The 23223-nt window shown below is 46.1% G+C and overlaps 2 protein-coding genes and 1 pseudogene across 3 annotated transcripts in view; 1 reads left to right on the top strand and 2 right to left on the bottom strand.

The window, feature by feature from the left end:
* Nucleotides 1–7542: 7542 nt before the first annotated feature.
* Nucleotides 7543–12256, bottom strand: LOC101615057 (immunity-related GTPase family M protein-like). Its single transcript, XM_045151759.1, is given in 3 exon segments — nucleotides 7543–7844; nucleotides 7847–8705; nucleotides 12233–12256. Coding segments are annotated over 3 exon segments (1185 nt in total).
* Nucleotides 12257–17512: 5256 nt separating this feature from the next.
* The window catches only part of LOC101614769, a 35737-nt gene continuing 30026 nt past the window's right edge, over nucleotides 17513–23223 (bottom strand). For both annotated transcript variants that reach the window (XM_045152170.1, XM_004657298.2), the window contains exon 5: nucleotides 17513–19167. In XM_045152170.1, coding sequence (XP_045008105.1) covers nucleotides 17857–19167 — 1311 coding nt within the window. In that variant the 3' untranslated portion in view covers nucleotides 17513–17856. The remainder of the gene's footprint in view (nucleotides 19168–23223) is intronic.
* LOC123461471 lies at nucleotides 18391–20594 on the top strand (annotated as a pseudogene).

Below are 23223 nucleotides of genomic sequence, written 5' to 3'. Positions count from 1 at the left end.
TTCTGTCAGCTGGTCTACAGGGAGGAGGTTATCAGCTCAGTTCCAGCAGGGTTTCTCAGTGACCTTGCGGCCCAAGCATATGGAGTCTTCAACAATAGGGTCTTACCATTTATTCCTGGTGGGAAACTTAAGAGCTTTGGCAATAGCCTGTATGTTTTGGGGGCATCAGGGACTTCTCTGGCCAACAACTCACTGGAAGGGATCCCATCTCTGGCACTGAATTTTTTTCTAGTAACCATTTAAGGCTTCTGAGTGCACCATTGTCCAAAAGTAGGTTTTCATACAGCTGTTTTTTTCTTTTAAAACATATTTTATTTATTCATTTGGGGGAGAGAGAGAGAGAGAGAGAGAGATTGAGAGAGAGAGAGAGAGAGAGAGAGAGAGAGAGAGAGAGAGGGAGGGAGGGAGGGAAGGAGAGAATGGGCCTGCAATGGCCTCTAGCCACTGCAAACGATTTCAGATGCATGTGCTACTTTATGCATTTGGGTTATGTGGGTACTGGGCACTCAAGCCTGGGTCCTTAGGCTTTGTAGGAAAATCTGTAACCACTAAGTCATCTCTCCAGCCTTCCATATGGCTTTAAATAGATAAATATTTTTTTTTAAGTTCCTCTTAGGTGTTCTCTCATAAAATGGTCCAAGTATTTAGTGGTTTTGGACATCTAACCGATGAACCCGCTAGGTAAACCCTGACAGCTTCACGGCCTCCATCATCTTCAGTGTTGTCTCCTCATCCTCGTGTCGGGGCTCCCACACCCGCTATGCCATCCGATCAGAAAGGTGCTCTTCCTCAGCCCCCCCCCTTTTTTTTTAACATGCTCAAGTCCGGTAGCCATTCTCAGAGGTATGCATGGAGAAAAGTCTAGAATTTTCTGTGTGAAATAAAACAGAATAGATACTCTTGGGTATTCTAGATAACTAGAGGGAATCTAGAAGGTCATAGGAGAATTGATGATCTTACCACCTATTGCTCCTAGAATCTGTGCTCTCTAAGAGACTGCACCCCATGCAGGGCCCAGACATTTACACCCTGAGTCTTCTCTGCCCTGGACAGTGCTGGGTTCTGGTTACAGATGCATAAGACTTGATGTCTTAAACCTTGCGTTAGTAGATGTCGGAAGGATAACTTCCCAACCATCTTAATTTGCACTGTTTCATAAAATAGAGCCAGTTACTTAAGTGAAAACATTATTAGACTCATAATAAAGTTGTGCAAAATCTGCGCCCCAGTCATTGTAACAGATGTGAATCCTTGCTGGTGGCTTTTAGCAAATTCTGCAAAATTCTATTCCAAGCCAGGCACAGTGGTATGCAAGGGTAGTCAGATTTACTCAGGAACCGGGCACAGTGGTGCATGCCTTTAATCCCAGCACTTGGGAGGCAGAAATAGTAGGATCATTGTAAATTTGAGGCCAGCCTGAGACTACATAGTGAACTCCAGGTTAGCCTGGGCTACAATGAGACTGTTCCTCACACAAACAAAAGAAATACTCATGAGTCTGGAGGGTTTTCTGAGGCTAGGGCTTTGAGTTCAGTCTTGTAAGAATATCAAGATCCCATCTCTAAAATGTATATATGTATACATGTATATATATTATATACATACATATATATATATATTATATATATAATTATTTTTTCCTCTTCTCTGTCTCAATATAATTCAACAGCCAGAAGCATCTTATTGTTGGGCTATTTGCACCATCTAGTGGGTGGTTGCAATATTGACAGGGAATGCTTCACCCACAGTTTCTTTTACCCTCTTAGAAATAGTTCTCCACTTTGTTTCTCTTGACATTTCGTACCCTAGCTATGGTCAGGTCTGTTTGAGAAGAAATTGGTATCCATTGAAGACAGAGGGACCAACATGGCTTGAGATAAAGGTTCCACAGACTAGGCTAGGCCTTGCTAGAGGCCCAGAGGCCAGGAGTGTTGAGGTGGGAGAGAGATAAGCACTAGAAGAAGGCTGTCCATATTCAGGCTTTGGGCTCCTGACGCCCCGACTTTGCGGGTCTCGCAGTTAATTTGTTACGTCTTTCTGGTGCAACTGTGTGGAGAGAGCATTTGGGTTGGTGATCTGAGTTCTCCTAGCTGGTGTGGGCTTGGTAGGCACTGCGTGAAGGTCCACTGTGGAGGGCACTCAGCGCTGGTTAGTGGCTGCCTTAGCTGGTCTAGGCTGAGGGGGCAGGGGATGGGGGTTTGTCCTCCAACCTCACAGGCCTGGGTGCACAAGGCAGAGTAAGGGAGGCATGTCAGGGGCAGGGATCTCCCTTCCTTTGGCCTCACTGGTGGAGTCCCTGGGAAGGGCTGGGTGCACCAGCATCTGGACTGATGTGGGAAGTAAGGGGAGGAAGGCTTTCTCCCCTGGCTCGGTGGGTGGAGTGCAGGCGGAGCAACAACATTTTCATCTAATATTATTGAAAAAACGAGTGAAAGGAAGATGGCATCCGCCTAACCATGCCTTACGTCCTGGGGAAGGAAAGATTGACGCAGATCCTGAGGAGAGAACCAGCCCATCATACCTCACCAGGGCCCCAGCTGAAACCAAGAGTAACTGGGGAAATGAGCAAGAGTGCTGCTTTCTTGGTGAACCTGGTACCAGCACAAGGGTGAAGGAGAGAGACACAGAGAACATTCAACTCCTACCAAAGACACAGAGACTCCCAAGACCTCATCACTGAAGCAGATCTAAAACGAATGCAACATGGCTCAGGGAAATCCGCGGAAGAGGAGGCAGAATGATTGTTAGAGCCACAAGTTGGGACATTATGCACAGAGACATTGCCTCTTCCCCATAATTGATGGCAAACCCCACAATGCACGGCCCATATTCCCCAATGGGGAGGGTCCCTGCAGAGGGTGGAGATCAGGAAGGAGGTTAACGATGGTACCAACATGGCTGCATACACACTGTGTACATAACTAATAATAAAAAAAAATGAAAGGGTGTCTGGAGCTTGTTTGCAGTGGCTAGAGACCCTGGTGTGCCCTTTCTCTCTCTGTCTCCCTGTCTCCTGTTGGTCTCTCTCTTCTTGTAAATGAATAAATAAACATTAAAAAAAATAAATTGAAAGCCCATGTCTGTCTCCTGACTAGACAGCTCAGATCTCTCAGTCTTCAATTAATGATGCTGGGCATGAAATAAGGTCACGATGTGGGTGCAGCTTTGATTCCTGGCAGCACAGGCCCAGTCTGGGTTATAACGAAAGACTTTCACAGGGGAAATGACGCACAAGCAAGGCTGTGAGAGTAGGGTTGGCATGAGCTGGGCAGAAAGGAAGAGGAAGTCTTAGGAATGAAGAAGCAATCACCAGCAAAGGCACAGAAGGCTGAGGCAGCTCAGCGCCCCCGCAGAGCTGCAAATAAACCTGTTGCTGGATGGACCCGTGTAAGGTCAAAGGCGGTATGAAGTGAGGGGAGAATTCCGAGTGATCCCGTAAGCTTAAGAGGATTTTGCCCCCTCAGGGTCGTTAGCAGGAAAATGAAGCTTAGAAGATGGAACATGAAATTTATCATCCAAACAAGTGTGATGCAGTGATGCAAAACTGAGACTGCCCCAGGCCTACTGAGACACGTAGTCACGTCACAATGAACCGATCCATCAACCTATGTTTCATCTATCTACTTGTGTAACGGCACATGTGGACAGACCAGCTTGTCTGGGGACTGTGGGGAATAGACTTAGGGATGACGCACATCGAGCAACCACGATAGATTAGGGAGGACTGGTCAGTTAGAAAGAAGTATGATTGTGCCCGAGGTAGCATGTTTAATTGATATGGCGTGGGTATTTGAGGGCATTCTGTGCATGAGAAAGGGAGAAGTCTAGCTCTCTGCCTTTTTGTTTTGTTTCTTTGTGGCAAGGTTTTGCTATGTAGCCCAGGCTGGCCCAGTACTCACCGTGTACCTGAGGCAAGCCTCAAACTTGTAAACTTCCAGCTGTTGTGTAGCAAATTCCTTGTGGTGGGTCGATTCAGGTGTCCCCCTTAAACTTAGGTTATTCCGAATGCTAGTCTCCCCAGCTGATGGCAATTTGGGAATTAACGCCTCCTGGAGGCGGTGCATTGTTGAGGGCAGGCTTATGGGTGTTATAGCCAGTTTCTCTTGCCAGTGTCTCCTGTTCCTGTTGCCCACCTTATGTGGGCCAGGGGGTGATGTCCACCGTTTGCTCATGCCATAGTTTTCCCTGCCATCATGGAGCTTCCCCCTTGAGCCTATAAGCCAACCCCACCCCCCCTCCACCACAAGCTGCTCTTGGTTGGGTGATTTCTACCAGCAAATGCAAACCTGACTGGGTGGCTTTGGCCTTTTGGAGCTGATTTTCAAGAGAAATGTGGAATGATTTGAAATATTGGCCTAAGAGACACTTTGCAGTGCTTTAAGTACAGCCTGATGGACTATTCTGGTCAGAGTTGAAAGACCTGAATGCAGTAAGAACTATGGACTGTGAGGTTTGGCTTATGAGGGTGAGAAAGAGCTTTGCTTGGACTGGGCTGGAAGCAGTTTGTGTGATTGCTTGCTCTTATGGCTGTGTCCTGAGACATTGTGTGGGGTTGCACTGTGTAGAAATGAACTGGTGTGAGCAGAGGAATATGTCACGGAAAAAAGGAAATTGTTGGGCCTAAACTGCTGCCTGTTCACTTGCAAATTGTTTGAAAGATTACAACCATTGAGATTGGGCCCACTGACCTGCGCTGGGGCAACAGGAAGAATGTAGTCTCTTTTGAAAGGGCCTGAGTGCTCAAGGAGTGTCTGTTCTTCAAAGTCTGCTTTACTCCCCCCTGGATTAACAAAATGGCACCCTACCTGGTATTGTGGAGTATAAGAAATGCAGGAAAGAGAGGGTCATTGAGTTTGCAACGCTATTTTGTGTTTTGGAAATGGCCATGGGCAGTGTGAAGTAGGTTTGCTGGATGCCTGCATGGAGACCCCATGGGGCCATGAGGATGAACCATGGGTTGCAGTGGAGACCCAGTGAAGATGCCGGGACCACGAGATGGCTGCTAAGGAAAGCTGCCGACCCAGATGAAGTTTTCCAGGACTGTGAGTAGCCTGGCTGGAGGGGTGGAATTAGAATTCCAGAGACTTATTGCTGGTTAGAATTATTGGACTTGGAGATTTATCACTGGCTAGAGTTGTTGGACTTGAAGCTACAGAGTTTGATATTTACCCTGGTTGTTTTAAATCTTGTATTGGTTGAATCTTTCTTTGCTATGCTCAATGCCATCTTTTGCAGTGTGAATGCTTATTCTGTGCCATTATGGGTTTTGGGGGGATTTTTTTGGTATTATGGCTCAGTTAAAAGACTTTGGACTATGGGGATGTATGAACATCATTGGAATTGATAAAAACTATGAGGACTTTTAAAGTTGGACTGAATGTATTGCATTTTATATCATGTATGGATATCAGTTTATCAGGGATGGAATGTGGTGGGTTGATTCAGGTGTCCCTAGTATTCTGAATGCTAGTCTCCCCAGCTGATGGCAATTGGGAATTATGCCTCCTGGAGGTCGAGTATTGTTGGGGGCAGGCTTATGGGTAGAACAGCCTCTGCTCATGTCATCATTTCCTCCTGCCACCGTGTAGCTTCCCCCTGTAAGCCAAATAAACCTTTCTCCCACAAGCTGCTCTTGGCTGGGTGATTTCTACCAGCAATGCGACCCTGACTGCAACATCCCTCCACATTGAAATACTTCTTTCTGGTGGGATGAGGGAGGCGTCAAAAGGTCAACAAGTCTGGGAGAGCTCTAACTTAAAAGGTCACATGACTACTCCCCAAGATTAGATAGGAGCAATAAGCAACCATTGAGGGCAGACTCACCAATGTGGTTCAACCATTTCCTCTGAACTGAAACATTCACTCCTGAGGGAAGGAGGGAGTCCAGAGGTCAACAAGTTTTGGAGAGCTAAAACTTAGAAGAGCCCCCACCCTAAGGCTCTCAAATAAGTCAATAAAAAAATTCAAAACAATTTAAAAAATAGAAATATCTTTAACAATTTTTTCCTCAAATGATCCAGCTTCATGGAAACTGATGACGCCATCATTTTCTTGCCCGGGCCCTGGTAATATAAGCTTGAATTTACCTTTAAGATTTATTTTATTTTATCTTTTTGGGTTTTCAAGGTAGGGTCTCACTATAGTCGAGGCTGACCTGGGATTCACTATGTAGTCTGAGTCTCGAACTCACAGCAATCCTCCTACCTCTGTCTCCTGAGTGCTGGGATTAAAGGCGTGCACCACTATGCACCCAGCTTTAAGATTTTTTTTTTTTTATAATGTTTATAGAAATCACACTCAGGGGCTGGAGAGATGGCTTAGCGGTTAAGCGCTTGCCTGTGAAGCCTAAGGACCCCGATTCGAGGCTCGGTTCCCCAGGTCCCACGTTAGCCAGATGCACAAGGGGGCGCACGCATCTGGAGTTCGTTTGCAGAGGCTGGAAGCCCTGGCGTGCCCATTCTCTCTCTCTCCCTCTATCTGTCTTTCTCTCTGTGTCTGTTGCTCTCAAATAAATAAAAATTAAAAAAATAAAAAAAGAAATCACACTCAGAATGTGTGTAAAGGGCAAGCATCTTGTAAGCAGTATTACTGCTTAGAGTCCTGGCTCCCAAACCAAATAGGATTCAAAGAACAGTTGCTACCACTCTGTCCATCCACTTCCAAGCTTTAAGTGTCCCTCTGTACCAGATGACTCATCAACAGGGGAGTCTAGGGAAAGGAAGGACAAGGAACAAAAAAGCTTTAATACAGAGGAATTAGAAACTAGACTGTTTAGAAATACATCATAACTAACCATCTAAAGCAAAACTTACACACACCATGCCCAGGAATCTTAGTTATTTCAACAGCTCTGTTCTTAAATGGAGCAGTGCATTTAAATTAAGGCAAGAGAGATAAATGGTTCTCTTTTAAAAATATTTTATTTATTTATTTATTTATTTGAGAGAGAGAGGAAGATAGACAGACAGAGACAGAATGGACACACCAGGGCCTTCAGCCACTGCAAATGAACTCCAGATGCATGCACCACCTTGTGCATCTGACTTATGATGGTACTGGGGAATAGAATCTGGTTCCTTAGGCTTTGCAGGCAAGCACATTAACTTACAAGCCACCTCACCAACATGATAAATGGTTCTCATAACTCCTTTCTTTTTTTAATATTCTTATTTTTATTTATTTGAGAGAAAGAAAGGTAGATAGATAGATGGAGAGAGAGAGAGGGAGAGGGAGAGAGAGAGTGTGCTAGGGCCTCTAGCCACTGCAAACGAACTCCAGACTCATGTGTCACCTTGTGCATCTGGCATACATGGGTCCTAGAGAATCGAACCTGGGTCCCTTGGCTTTGTAGGCCTTAGGCACTAAGCCATCTCTCCAGCCCTTAATTACTGCTTTCAAATAATTTGTAGCCCTTGAATAGAAAGTGTTTTTTATATGTCTTGATTTCAAGTGGGGAAGTAGGGACCCAATTGAGACGGGTATCCCAAGTCAGCCTGACTTCCATATGAGAACAAATGTGCCAGACTGTCCCATAGCTGTGTTTCAGGGAGAGAGGATGGAATCTTTCAGAATTTTCCTCAGGATGGCCTTGGTGTCCTGGGCAACTAATACAAGGATGCGCCTGTGTTTCATGCCTCTGAAGTAGTGGATGACCTGATGACCCAGGCATGGGAAATGCCCAAGAAGCCTGAAGAGTAAGTTCATGGCTGAGTAAGTCATAAATGTCAGTCTCCAGTCCCCTGTGTGGAGTGTGTGAAGGTCCTGACACTTCATGATGGCCCTGTACTGCATTACCAGTGCCCCCGTGCTCTGAGCCACATGCTGAAGTGACTCAGCGTCCACACTCGGCAGGCTTGCAGACACCCCCTGAGCTCATTGGCATCCCTGATGTCAAGCATATTGTGCAAATACCCACTGGCCATCCTCCCCATCTGTGAGATCACTTTTTCATCAATGAGCTTCTCACAGGTGTAGGAGAGGGTCTCTAAGGGACCACAGCACCTGATGTTGGCAAGGTCTTTTTGCAGTGTGTCCCTAAGTTTTGGGAAGTCATGTGATAAAGGGTCAAGGCTGGATACCAGGAATATGGGGGGCTCCTGCACGCTCGCCGTCTGGAGATTTTCCTGAATATTCCTTTGGATGTTCTGGAGAAGCCGGACCCCTGACAGGACACTTCGGCTGAGGTCTCGGTCCAGCTTGGTCCAGACAGCATAGAACTTCTTTCCCCTCTTCTGGAAGGTTCTGGCAAGCTTCACATGATTAGATCTGAACTGTTCAGATGCAATGATGATGAATAAGTCCTATGTGCTGAACTGCATCTCTTCCAGATAGTTCTCCGTGCTCTGGGCTGTAGCCCCCATGCCAGGCAGGTCCCCCAATACCACACTGGGAAAGCGGGGAGAAGAGTAGCAGGCGCGTGTCTGGGTGGTCCTCACTACCCCAGGGGGAGCTGAAGCCTCTTCCTCATGTCCAGTGACTCGGAGCGCATTGATGAAGGATGACATACCATTGCCCGAGTCTCGGGTCACAGCGATGCTCACCGGTGTTAGGGAGAATGTCCTCACAGCGTTCCGGACCACAGACACCACTTCCTGCAGCTTCCCTTCCTTCGAGGCCCTCTCAGTATTCCTGCTAAGCTCCTCAGCTAAGATGCTGCAGCCCGCAGGGTGTGACGGACAGAAGCGTAGGATGTGCACAGTGCAGGGCTAGGGACGCGGGCTGAGCGGCGAGCAGCGTGCAGACAGAGAAAGGCTGGAGGGCTAGACGCCGAGCCACGGAACCAGCGGGCTCCGTGCCCCATGCCCACGTGCCACAGCCAGCAGGGTGGTAAAGACATCATTTCACAACAAAGCCACGTAAACATTCATGCAGGAGACTCGCAGCTCGTAGAGGGGAAAAGATCTCCAGGATTGCTCCACGGATGCTGTTGCGTGCCTGTAACAGGGCTGTGGGTGTTGGGACTCCGAGGGTCAGATCACTCAGTAAGGGCACCTGTTCCTACTTCAACCCAAAAGCGGGGCAGGACTGACAACGGGAAATGGTAGGAGGGTTGCCCTGTGGCAGGTCTCCATACCCAGCCACTGAGCAGTGAAGACCAGCAAGTCTTCCCTGGGGTTGTACTGCTGAGTCAACCATCATTTACTTTTTTTTTTTTTGGTTTGTTTTTTTGAGGTAGGGTCTCTGGTCCAGGCTGACCTGGAATTAACTCTGTCATCTCAGGCTGGCCTTGAACTCATGGCAGTCCTCCTACCTCTGCCTCCCGAGTGCCGGGATTAAAGGCGTGAGCCACCACGCCCGGCAAGCATCATTTACTTTAAATAAAATCATGCTGTGTGAGCGGGGTGTGGGTGACGCACGCCTTTAATCCCAGCACTCGGGAGGCAGAAGTAGGAGGAGCATTGTGAGTTCGGGACCACCGTGAGTCTACCTAGTGAATTCCAGGTCAGCCTGGGCTAGAGCAAGACCTATCTTGAAAAACAACAACAACAACCCACCCCAACCCCAAAAAACAAAAAAAACATTCATGCTATGAAAAGTGCTTTTACCTTTGTAAAAGTTATTTATTTATTTATTTTTTGCCAAAGTTATTTTTATTGGGGAATCATAGTTTCTAGTAAATGCTTATCACCTATAATTTCAACAGACAAGTTAAAAAACCTCCTGCTGGTTTTTCTGATTGACACATTTGGACATTCCTGTGCATAACTGTTGGTAGTGTTGTTATTAGTGCATGTATTCAAGCTGCCCTGTGAAAACCGGTCTTTTCTTGTTGGCTGAATCTTTGCAATGAAATTCAAGCATTACTGGGTCAGGACTGGGAAGAGAATCAATAGAGACTAGCCAGCGAATTCTACTTAAGGTTGCAGCTCACCCATTGTTCCTAACTGATGGTCTTGTAGAGTTCAACAATAATGAGTAATTCCTGTTACGGTCCCTCAAAATTGAACTCCCCCCTTTTAAAAAAAATTTATTTGTTTATTTTTATTTCTTTGTAGGGGGGAGAGACGGGGGGGGGGGCGGAGAGGAGAATGGGCATGCCAGGGCCTCCAGCCACTGCAAACAAACTCCAGATGCATGCTCCCACCTTGTACATCTTGCCTACATGAGTCCTGGGGAATTGAACCAAGGTCCTTTGGCTTTGCAGGCAAATGCCTTAACCGCTAAGCCATCTCTTCAGCCCTGAACTCGCTTCTTTGCGCAAGAATGCAAGTTAAAAAAATTTTAATCTAAAACTTGAGACCATCTCTTTGGCTGAGGAGCTGTTCTTTGAGTTATTCTATACGGAGCACCCACAGTGACCCTTGAAGCAGCTAGAGAGCTGCCCTGCCCTCTCACTGAGGTAGGGGCACCCACAGAAGACACAGTTATGTATCTGTAGTACAAGTTTCATGGTCGCGGTAGGTCTCTTGCCCTCCACAACCTCTCTAGCCACCCTTCCTCGCCCGGTGCCTCTCCTTCGGTAGCTCCTGCCTGCAGCCCAGTGTTTCCCCTGTAGACTTGGGGTTACTATTATCCAGTCTCAGGATTCACATAGTGGGAGTGGGCCGAGAACTCCTGTGTCTGAGGACTAGCTCAACTCCTTCCTTGAAATGTGAATACGTCTCTGAAGCTCCATTTTTCTGCCCTATGCACCGGGAAGTCACACTACCCACCTCCTCCAAGCACGCGTGTGATGGTTTCATGACAAGATCCGTGTGAAGCGCTCTGCTCCGCACTCTGGATGAAGACTCTGGTCTCACTAGGCTCTCTGAGAAAGTCGATCCTCTGCTTCTTCCTCACCTCTCCAGGTTTAAGCAGACAGCAAGAAGGTCCTGTGTCTGTCTGTGATGGGTCTTTGCATTCCTTATCTCACTTTAATATTTCTTAAACCCTATCAGGTAAGTGATATTCATTATTGCTGATTATAGGTGAAGAGACAGAATTATAAATATATAACCAATTTTTTTTTTTTTTTTTTTTTTTTTGGTTTTTCGAAGTAGGGTCTCACTCTGGTCCAGGCTGACCTGGAATTAACTCTGTCATCTCAGGGTGGCCTTGAACTCATGGCAATCCTCCTACCTCTGCCTCCCAAGTGCTGGGATTAAAGGCGTGCGCCACCACGCCCGGCATAACCAATTTTTTTTGAAACACACTCTTGCTGTGTAGCCTAGGCTGGTTTCAAACTCACAATCCTCCTGCCCCCATCTTTCAAGAGTTGGGATTGCAGATGTGCACCACCTTCCCCTGCTTTGTTAATAATGAGTCTTAAATTGTAGAGACAATGTATGAGGGATCCGAAGTCTGAAGTCTAGAGCATGATTTTGTGTTTGTGTCCAGATGGTGATGATAATGCTACTTAAAAGAAACTGATGACTTGCTGGATGCTGAGGTCAATGTTCCTTTGGAATTTTGGTTCACTTATTGCCACCAACTGTCATTTATCCCTACCTTGATGCACCTTTGATAATTTTGAAAGAAAATGGAAACGAGTGTTGATTGTCCCTTTTTATTTTCTTCTTGTAACAGGTTTGCAATGGTAAAAAGAAATTGCTGCAACGTTTCTAGTACTTACTGCTAATTCTAGGTTTGATTCTGTTAAGAGAGGAAGACGCCTAATCAGATGATCAAAAAGATGCCCAGAGTTCAGTGGGAAGGAGGGTGACGGAACAGGTTGCCATCATGTATCATGTCTACCCTGGGAATGCAAATTCCTGAGGCCAGCAGCTAGAGAGAAAACTCCTTAGAGTCCTCTTCCGGGGCTCTCTATGTAACAGACTTGGGGGGCCTTAGGTCAGCCAATATGGTGCCTCTGCTTCAGGGAGTTGAAATGCTCTGAGCTGGGTTTCAAGGATAAGTGCATCATGGTGGGCTAGTGCATCCTGGGAAAAGTTGGCTGGAAGCCACGAGAATGAAGCTAGACCTGGTATAGAATGGGTGAACATTCCACAAAGAGCGATTGAGCAGAGAACAGGAACCATGTGTTTGGGAACATCTCACCCTGAAGCCAGTCTCAGGTTCTTTACTTATTATTGACTGGGTTCCAGTTATGTGTGTGCCTCACTTTCCCCTGTGGGGAGCTTTACTTACAAGGGTTGGAGATGAGCACAAACCTTATACTTCTTAGACATATTTAGGTGACTGTGGCTTCAGAAAGGGCCTTCACACCTGCCTGGCCACCTGAGCGACTTATGTGCTGGGCCCTATGGGGGATAATGTTCCTGATCCCCAAACCCAATTGCAGACTTTTACTCACCCGCTGCCTGCTCATTTGGCCCATGGCCTAGTGCCCTGGTGTGAGGCACCACTGAGCACAGGACTTGATCAGTCTCAAGCCTGATCATGCGCAACGGTATGAGGCTGCAGGTTCCTCCAGGAGGAGTCACGTGGGAGTGTTGGCATGAATACCTTCTGGGCACCGTGGCTCAGAACACTGAGTCTTCAACTGCAGAGAGCCTATTAGAGTTCTGCCTGGGGTATAAGTAGGCCTCGAGTGCCTTTCTTTGAAGACCCTTACACCATTAACTTACCTACTCTTCACAGGATTAAGGATGCCTGAGGAAGGGAACTGGATTCTTCTGGCTTTGGAAGGGAGCCCAACAAGCAGATTCAGCTGGAACGTTCTGGTTCTGGGAAGGAGGCCAAGTACATGCAAATATAAAGAGGCAGCCTAGGCCTGGAAAGGAGAACCAGGTCATGTAAGCAGTTTTTCTTTTCTTTTCTTTTTTCTTTTTTTTTGGTTTTTCAAGGTAGGGTCTCACTCTAGCCCAGGCTGACCTGGAATTCACTATGGAGTCTCAGGGTGGTCTCGAACTCATGGCAATCCTCCCACCTCTGCCTCCCGAGTGCTGGGATTAAAGGCGTGCACCACCACGCCCGGCGGTGTAAGCAGTTTTTCAAGTTGCCTGGCAGATGCCCACAGAAGCGGCGCATTTCACACGTGAACCGAGAGCACGCTCATAAGTAAGCCCCTGCATGAGAAGCAGCGCCACTCAATTCACTTTGGCTCTGCTTTATTCTGTTGAGTTCTGCTAAACGGAATCTTACTATATTCCAACTGGTTAACTGTAAAACAAAACAAAAACAAACAAACAAACAAAGAAAAACCATGCTGGTTGGTCTGAGGAGATGGCTAAGTGGTTAAAGGCACAAACTTGCAAAGCCTGTTGGCTCAGATTCCATTCTCTAATGTCCACTTAAAGCCAAATGCACAAAGTGGTGCCTGCCTCTGGAGTTTGGCACACCCAAACTCACTTTCTCTCTTGTTCCCCTTGAAAATAAGTAATAAAAATATTTTATTTATTTATTTATGAGGGAGAGGGACACACACAAACACACACACACACACACACACACACACACATACACAGATTGAGAGAGAGAGAGTGTGTGTGTGTATGTGTGTATAGGCACACCAGGGCCTCTAGCCACTGCACACGAACTCCAGATGTATGCACCACCTTTTGCATCTGGCTTACAAGGGTACTGGGGAATAGAACCTGAGTCCTTAGGCTTTGCAGGCAAATACCTTAACTGCTAAGCCATCACTAAACATATTTTTAAAATAGACATGCTAGTTATAACCCACCAAATAGATTTCATGGCTTAACTGATGCAAAATGAACAAGGGTTGTGAATGGATTTTCCATTTATGGCTCTGTCTAGTTCATGCTTCAGACACTAACCTGGGCCCTTGTCAAAAGAACTCATAGAGATGTGGCAACCATCTTGGACTAGTTATGGATCTAAAACCCAGGACTGTTGTGAACAGAGGTACTAATGTGGGCCAGAACCCCTTGTTTTATCCCTCATTTGATCATCATTAGGAATAAAAATACTGATTCAGCAGGGTATAGTGACGCATGCCTTTAATCCCAGCTCTTGGGAGGCAGAGGTAATGGGATCACCATGAATTTGAGGTCAGCCTGAGCTAGAGTGAGGCACTACATCAAACAAATAAGCAAGCAAACAAACAAACATACTGATTCATTCCAGAAAAGTGTGGTAAATCTCTCCTTGATGAATGAGGACAGTATGGAACCTGGCATACTCCAGAAAGGAGGTGTTTGAAAAGCCCCCACCTCATTAATCTGTGAAGGGAAGAATTAAATAGGGCTACTCCCTTCAATGGAGGTAAAACATTTTAACTAAATCAGATAAGAAAGGTCACTGAGACACCTCACACTCAAAACCAAACCCAAGATTCCTAATGTATGGGTATTTCAGGTCAGACACTTCCTAGGTATCCTAGGTATTGCTGTGGATCCCTCTGATCTTGGAGGTTTATCTCCACAGGGAAAATACAGAGGTTCCAGCTGACTCCAAAAGAATATGGATGGGCTGTAAAGGTGACTTAGTGGTTAAGGTGAATCCTAGAACTTTCTGAATGTGCCGAGTCTTGAAGGGTTCCTCCCTCCTCCAGGAGGAGGTGTTTCCATTCAGGGTAACCGCAAAGCCTGACCCTGGCTGGTGCGCTATTTTGAGAGGCTGTGGAAACCTCAGGAGGTTGGGACTTGCTGAGGAAAGCGGGTCATGTGGAGTGGGTACTGGGGGAAATCTTTCTTTTTAATTGAGAACTTTATGTATGAACATACTACATATTTGTTGTAGTCACCTTGGTGTTGGGACAAACACCCAATCAGAAGCTGATGGGAGGGAAGGGTACCTTGTCACTGACAGCCTCGAGGGGAAGCTCCGTGACGGCGGGGACAGCATGGCGTGAGCACCACGGCACGGACGCCACCCCTGCCACAGCCAGGGGGCACCGCAGCGTGATAACTAAACACTGGCACGGGGAAGCTGGTGATGACTTCCATAAGTCCACCCCCAGCAACACACCTCCTCCAGCAAGGCTCCAGTTCTCAAATTGCCATCAGCTGTGAGCCAAGCATTCAAAACCCATGGGTTTATGGGGGACACCTAATTCAAACCATCACAGCATTGGTCATTGTTCCATCGGGTTATACTTTTTTTTTTTCTTCATTTTTTGAGGATAGGGTTTCACTCTAGCTCAGCCTGACTTGAAATTCACTATGTAGTCTCAGGGTGACTTTGAACTCAAGGTGATCCTCATACCTCTGCCTCCTGAGTGCTGGGATTAAAGGCATGTGCCACCACGCCCAGGCCTAATTTAATTTTCTTTTATTTTTTCCATTTTTTTTATTGTGAGATATGGACATATTTTGTATGTAAACATCACATGTTGGTATCATCCTTGCCCTCCTCCCTGCCCCTGTTTTGAAGAGGCCTTCCTCATTGGGGATGCTAGTCAACTCCATGGAGATAGTGGGTCATGCATTATGGGGGCAGCCATCAGTTAGGGGGCAGAGGCAATGTCTCTGTGCAAAATGTCCCAACTTGTGGCCCTAACAATCTTTCCACCCCCTCCCAATTTTCTTTATTTATTTGCTAGCAGAGAGAGAGAGAGAGAGAGAGAGAGAGAGAGAGAGAGAAAGAGAGAAAGAGAGAAAGAGAGGGAGAGAGAGGGTGCACCAGGACCTCTAGCCACTGCAAATGAATTCAAGGTGCATGTGCCACCTTGTGCATCTGGCTTACATGGGTACTGGGGAATTGAACCTGGGTTCTTAGGTTTTGCAGGCAAGTGACTTAACTGCTAAGCCATCTCTCCAGCCATTTTTTCTTCTTAAAATTTATTTATTTATTTATTTGCAAGCACAGAGAAATAGAGGAGAGAGCAAGAGAAAGAATGGGTGTGCCAGGGCTTCCAGCCACTGTAAGCTCCAGATGCATGTGCTACTGTGCATCTGGCTATATGTGGGTAGAAGGAAACTGAACCTGGGCCGTAAGGCTTTGTAGGCAAGCCCCTTAACTGCTGAGTCATTTCTCCAGCCCTCTTACTCTTTTCCTTTTTTTTTTTTTAAAAAAAAACAAACTTTTATTTTGTTTTATTTGTTGGGGGGGGGGAGAGAGGTGGGCAGATAGAGAGAATGAGTGTGCCAGGGCCTCTGGCTGCTGCAAACAAACTCCAGATGCACACACCACCTTGTGCATCTGGCTTACGTGGGTCCTAGGGAATCAAACCTAAGTCCGTTGGCTTTGCAGGCAAGTGCCTTAACCGCTAAGCCATCTCTCCAGACCATTTTAGTCTTTTTCTTATCAAGTTGTGAATTATGAGGCAATCTCAAGGACAAAACATTTTTTATCATTCAAAAATATTATTTTTCAGGGCTGGAGAGATGGCTTAGTGGTTAAGGTACTTGCATGTGAAGCCTAAGGATCCATGTTCGACTCTCCAGATCCCTAGTTAGCCAGACCCACCAAGGTGAGGCAAGTGCAAAGTTGCACGTGCCCATTAGGTGGCACAAGCACCTGGAGTTCGATTACAGTGGCTGAGGCCCTGGTGTGCCAATTCTCTCTCTGTTTTTCTCTATCTGTGTCTCTCTAAAAATAATTTTTTTTCAAAACAAATTATTTTATTTCATGTCCACAGTTACTTTTGAAAAGGTAGAATGTAATAAGTGTTGGTGAGGATGTGGAGACCTTATTTAGTGTTTATTGGTTGTAAATGATTACAGTTATTATGAAATACAGTATGAAGGTTCCAAAATAATTGAACAATAAAACCATCATATGATCCAGCAATCTCATTTCCGGGTTATATATTCAAAAAGATTAAAAAACAAGATCACAAAAAGATGCCTGTACTCCCATTGCAGCAATAAGCAGTAGCCAAAATATGGAAACCACTTAAATGTCCTTGCTGTATGAGTGGGGAGGAAGGAGGAGTGGGGGGAAGGAAAGGAAAGAAAAACAAAAGACAGGGAGAGCTTATTCAGCCTTCAAAAAGAAGAAAATCAGGCTGGAGAGATATCTTAGTGGTTAAGACACTTGCTTGCAAAGCCTAAGGACCCAGTTTTGACTCCCCAGTACCCACATAAGTCAAATGTGCAAGGTGACACATGGGTACAAGGACATGCACAAGGTGGCACACATGTCTGGAGTTTGAGTGCAGTGGCTAGAGGCATGCCAATTCTCTCTCTCATGAAGAATAAAATTGAAGAAGAAGAAGATCACACCCACATGCCTAGCTTTTGTTGTTGTTGTTTTTCAATGTAGGGTTTCACTGTCCAAATTCCCTTTGGAATTTATAGACAGTTAAGTAGTGGTTTTGGAGTGACTTTACCATAACGATAGAGTTGCAACTGCCAATGTAATGTGAGCTCCTATTTCGTTCGTGCGGACAGAAGGGTCTGGAATAAGGCACCGCTGCTTGCATGGGATGAGAGGCTCTGTAGCTACGTCCACTCACCCATTCCTTACTGAGCTCACTCTGGGTGGAGCACAGCAAATAGTTCCCATCTGTCGTGTGGCTCTGATGTACGGGGGCACCAGCTCACAGGGAGGTGTTCAGTCACAACAATGTTGAGCACCAGCCCCCCCAATTTCATAACTCTCCAAGGATATTACACCTCTTTTATCCTGGGAGTGCGAGTGTAGGGAAGTGTGGCACCCTCCATGGGGCAAAAGACCTAGGATTCATTTGGCAAGGATCCTGCAGGTCAAATCTAGACACCCATGTGTTTCTGCGCATAAGATTTAATGAATACTGGGGGAAGGTGAAGTTGGCGGAGGGGTATCCGGGATAGAAGAGGGGCATGGGAATCAAGAAAAACAAATTGTATGCCAAGTAAAAACGAAACAAAGACAATTACTGGAAAAGAGTTGTTCTCACTCATTTCTATACTGTCAAAGGCTCTTCCACTACAATAGAAGAGCTGAACATTTTCCATAGTGAAAGTAATTAACCTTTTTTTTTTCTTTAACTTCACAGAAAATGCCTGCTACTTAAGAGTCAGCTATGTGAGTGTCCCATGGCAGCCAAGGACAGGCATGCGCTGGCATTTGCGCCTCAATGTTCCATCATTGCTTCAGGACAGTCAGTGGTGGTAGCTCTGGTGATCCCACCTTCTCTGTAAAAAGCTCTTCCTTATTAAGCAGAGCTTTGGCGTCACTTGCCACGGTATCAATGAAATGATTTTGCCAATAGAAAGTCTTTCTAAAGTAAAGGCCAGTGGCCAGTGGTCCCCCAGTAACTGAGGAAATGCGCTCAATCCAGTTCAATAGTTTTTCTTCTAAGGGCATATCTTTTTCTTCTTTTAGCAAATGGGGTGACTTAATGTATGCTTTGAGATCATTTATCGACATTTCAAAATCCTTGGCAATGTTTTTCAATGACGCATCATCCAGCCCAAAGTAAGACCTGTAGAGATTCAAGGTCTTCTCCAGATTCTCCACGTTGTCTCTGATCAAGCCCCCGAGTGGAAGGGTGGCCCAGGCTCCAGCCTTCAGGGCCTCCAGAAACACTTTTTGCTTCAAGAAGTCCCTCTTGCGGTCGATGGCGGCCTCCGTGACACTGTGCAAGGAGAGCATGAAGACGTGGCGCTTGTGGGCCGGGAGCTCCCGCAGGAGGGTGGCCTCCAGCTCTGGGAAGTCATAGTCAGAGACATCAAAGTTAGAGACCAGGAAGACGGGCGGCTCCCTGGACAGGGCAGCCTGAAGATGTTTTGAACTGTCGTCTCGAATTTTCTTTAAGACATTCTCCCTGTCGAAAGTCCTAGGTTTACCCCTTTGCTCATTACTTATGTCATTATCTACTTTGGTTCGGACAAAGTAGAAATTCATATTCATCTTTGCGATGGCTTTGGCCAGATGTGCATCGACTTCTTTAAAGCGAGTAGCAGAGATGAGAATGAAGAAGTCGTACTCCCCAAACCTCATTTCTGTTAGATAATTTTGCGGCTGGAAAGTAGTGGACCCGATGCCAGGCAGGTCCCATATGGTCACACTGGGAAACTTTGGGTGTTCATATGGCGTTCTCTTCCTGGTTGTCTCCACCACCCCCGTGGGAGCTGCTCCTTCCTCTTCAGGTCCCACACCCCTCAGGGCATTGATGAAACTGGACTTCCCTGCCCCGGTCTCCCCGGTTACAGCAATGTTCAGCCGGGCATTCTCAATGTCTCTCAGGGCATCGTTGATTACCGCAGCTGCTCCCTGCAGCTTCTTATTCTCCAGGTGGCTTTCGATCAGAGTGATGGTTTCTTCTGAGAGGATTTTGTTGTCCTTCTTGAAGTTTTTAAAGAATGTGTCGAGGCTGGAGGCCAGAAGCTGAGTCATGGAAGGAGAAGGCCCTGAGGAGCAAGGGTGACCCCTGGCTGGGTGCAGTAGATGATGCTGAATGGAGAGGAAAATGTAATTATTAGTAAACCAAGGCAAGGCCTAAGAGTTTAGTGTTTCAGTAGTGCAGAACCTCAGACCCAGCCCCACTATATGAGCAGAAGTGCCTTTCTTCTCTGTTCCTGGCTGCTGCCTGGACTTCTGCGTTGTGACAATTCTAAGAACATGGATTAGCATATAGTGTAAACACAAAGAACACATCTTACAGCAAGGATTTCTGTCTATGAAAACATTGAAACCATTTCTATCTCATGACCTATACCAAACCAGGCTCCATGATAGCTATTGCCACGTGCCAAAGTTTGTCCACCCTGAGATTAAATCCAACAGACATTTGGGAAGCAGGGTGTAAATCCATAGATGTGTTCCTCTCATTTCATCTCAGAGACACATGGGTGACTGATGAATTACTTCTGGGAGATAAGGTAATGACACAACCGTGCTGCTGGAATCCAGGGTGCCTAGATACTGATACAGTAGTTTTAGCTACTCATAAGTCTGAAAGGTGCCATGGGGAAAGATGTCATCAATGTCAGGAAGAGAGAAAAGAGGACATCAATGTTGATTGTGCAGGTGTGAGTCAGTAACAAAGCTCCCACGAAAAGATTGGAGAGGCGGCTCTTGTGGAGTCAGCTGGCGTGAGGCCGGGGAGTGCTGAGCCAAACTCGTGCCCTGCGCTGCCCAGACGAGCGAACAGTACAGTCAGGATGGCTAACGGTGACCCCAAGAAGCCAAAGGGCAGGATGTCTGCCTATGCCTTCTTTGTGCAGACTTGCAGAGAACATAAGAAGAAAAGCCCAGAGGTCCCTGTCAATTTTGCAGTTTTCCAAGGAGTGTTCTGCGAGGTGGAAGACAATGTCCAGACAAGAAAAATCCAAGTTTGATGAAATGTCAAAGGCCGATAAAGCGTGCTATAATCGAGCAATGAAAGATTATGGACCACCTAAAGGAGGCCAGAAGAGAAAGGACCCCAATGCCCACAAAAGACCACTGTCTGGATTTTTCTTATTCTGTTTGGAATTCTGTCCCAAGATCAAGTCCACAAACCCTGTGGCCAAGAAGCTGGGCAAGATGTGGAATAACTTAAGTGACAGCGAGAAGCAGCCGTAGGTCAGCGAGGCGGCCAGGCTGAAGGACACGTACGACAAGGATGTTGCAGGCTGTAAGTCCAAAGGGAAGTCTGATGGCACCAAGAGGAAGATGAAGAAGAGGAGGAGGAGGATGAATAAACTGCTTATCCGTCCCTTTGTGAATACCTTAGTGTAGGGAGCGCCGTGACTGACCCATCTCTCCTGGGAGCCGTGTCTATTGCCCTCATTCGGTTTAATCACAAAACCTGATCACGATCATACTGTAGTCTCTCAAAGTGTCAGTGGTTTGCATGAAGTGGCCATGGGTGTTCGGAGCACCCTGAAACTGCACATACTTCCAAGCTTTTTTTTTTTTTTTTTTTTTTTGGTTTTTTGAGGTAGGGTCTCACTGTAGCCCAGGCTGACCTGGAATTCACTATAGAGTCTCAGGGTGGCCTCGAACTCACAATCCTCCCACCTCTGCCTCCCGAGTGCTGGGATTAAAGGCGTGCGCCACCACGCCTGGCCCAAGCATTTTTAAGATGAAAAGGCACTGTCATGTTCTCCTCACTCTGGGCACTTTGCTGTTGGGGTGACAAGGCATTTGGAGATGTTTCTGGCATTTTGCTTTCAACTTATAAGGTGGTGCTAGCTCTATGGTTATTGGCTAGAAGTTCTGAGTTGTCAACTGTACATATCTATAGTTTGTAAAGAGAACAAAACAACGGAGACCAACTCTTGATGCTCCTTGTGTGGCGTGGAGAATCGGCGGGGAGGGGGATGACTTTTGAGGGGCTTGTAGCTCAGGGCGTGCACTGTGAGGCTGGCCCTGTTGCAACTGCAGTGAGCATCCACGTAGCTTCAGGTTATCTTGTTTTGTATATAGGGACATAGCATTCTGCTGACATTCTTAGTTGTGGAAAAGCGGGGGGGGGGGGGGAGGCGGGGTTCAGCTGGCATGAGAAGAAGTGTTTGGAGTTATTCCTTTAGTTCAGTGCAGTAGATTTTTCCAACTTCGCTTCTAAACTGGAACTTGTCTTTGTCAGCAAAGCAAAAGAACTACTGCATCATTGAGGTTCAAGGGCCCTCTGTACGTAAACACAATTTGCAACATTATGTTTTTTTTTTTTTGTATGTTTAGAATGCTGAGATGTTTTTGAAGTTAAATAAACAGTATTACATTTAAAAAATTGGAGAATTTCTGGTTGTGTGTGTGTGTGGCTGTACATGTGTGAGAGAAAAGTTGCATGTGTTTGGGTGTGACCAGATATAGAGGTCAAAGGAAAACCTTGGCTCCAGGCACTGTGTACCTTGTTTTCTGAGACAGCATTTCTGATTTACCTAGAACTCAACAAGTGAACTAGGCTGGCTGGCCAGTGAACACTTGTTTTTACATTCCTAGTACTGAGATTAAAAGTGTGCATCACTACCATGCCTCATTTTATTTTTATATAGCTCCTGATGGAAGGAACTCAGGTCTCCACGCTTGAGAAACAAGCACTGTATCAACTGAGCTTCCCCTCAGGTTGGATTTCAGAATTTATATTAATCTGATCTATTGACCTACTTTTTTTTTTTTTTCGAGGTAGGGTCTCACTCTGGCCCAGGCTGACCTGGAATTCACTATGTAGTCTTAGGGTGGCCTTGAACTCATGGTGATCCTCCTACCTCTGCCTTCCGAGTGCTGGGATTAAAGGCGTAAGCCACCACGCCTGGCTTTGACCTACTTTTGTATGGCCTAGGGCATAAAAAAAAGAATTGATCTGATTCTATATAAATCAGAATCACTTGCTTTTGTTTGTTTTTTGAGGTAGGGCCTCACTCTAGCCCAGGCTGACCTGGAATTCACTATGGAGTCTCAGGGTGGCCTTGAACTCACTACAATCATCTCTGCCTCCTGAGTGCTGGGATTAAAGGCGTGTGCCACCACGCCTGGTCACAATCACTTTTTTATGTCTGCAAGGTGACCATCACCCAATGCTTTTGTTGAAATTGAAATAATATGTCTTATACCACCAGATCTGACTATATGAGACAGTAATTCAAGGAGGTAATGAAGTTTGAATGAGGCCATTCAGAGAACACTAATTCGCTATGACTGTGCCCTTGCAAGAAGTAGAGACTAGAGCACACACATTCCCGAGGAAAGACCAAGTGAAGACAGGGAAGATGATCATCTATAAGCCACAAAGGGCACAAACCAGCCAACATCTTGAGCTCAGATTTCCAGCCTCTAGAACTGAGAGAAATCATGACAGAAATTCTGTTCACAATAGCCACACATACAAGGAAGGAAAGGAAGGAAAGCAGGAAAAGGAAAACAGAAACTTTGAATAAAGTTAACTGAGGAAAGACCTGGTATGGTGGCACACACCTTTAATCCCAGCATTCAGGAGGCAGAGGTAGGAGGATCGCCGAGAGTTTGAGGCCAGCCTGGGACAACAGAGTGAGTTCCAGGTCAGCTTGGGCTAGTAGGACTCCCCACCTCGAAAAACAAAAGAAAATGAAACAAAACAAACAAAATTAACCGAGGAAACGAAAGACGTTCACAATGAAAATTACCAAACAGTGATGGAATCCCAATCAAAACAGCCATTTCTTTTTCCATAGAACTAGAAAATTGAATCCAAAAAATTCATATGGAAAAATAGAAGATGGCAAATGATCAAAGCAATGTTTTTTTGTTTTGTTTTGTTTTTGGTTTTTCAAGGTAGAGTCTCAGTCTTTCTCAGGTGGCCTTGAACTCACAGTGATCTTCCTACCTCTGCCTCCTGAGTGCTGGGATTAAAAGCATGCATCACCCTGCCCCGCTTGGCCAAAGCAATCTTGATCAGACAGAACCAAGCCTTAGGCATCATAATACCTGATTTTAAGGTATAGTTAAGCATACAGCCACAGTGACAAAAACAGCATGTGAGTGGTATGAAAATAGACACAGCGACCAAAGGGCCAGAAGAAAGAACTCAGGAAACGATCCACAACA

This window comes from Jaculus jaculus, chromosome 6 (assembly GCF_020740685.1).
Source record: "Jaculus jaculus isolate mJacJac1 chromosome 6, mJacJac1.mat.Y.cur, whole genome shotgun sequence".
Lineage (NCBI taxonomy): Eukaryota > Metazoa > Chordata > Mammalia > Rodentia > Dipodidae > Jaculus > Jaculus jaculus.
The sequence above is the reverse complement of the archived record's forward strand: the minus strand, read 5'-3'. Positions and strand labels throughout refer to the sequence as shown.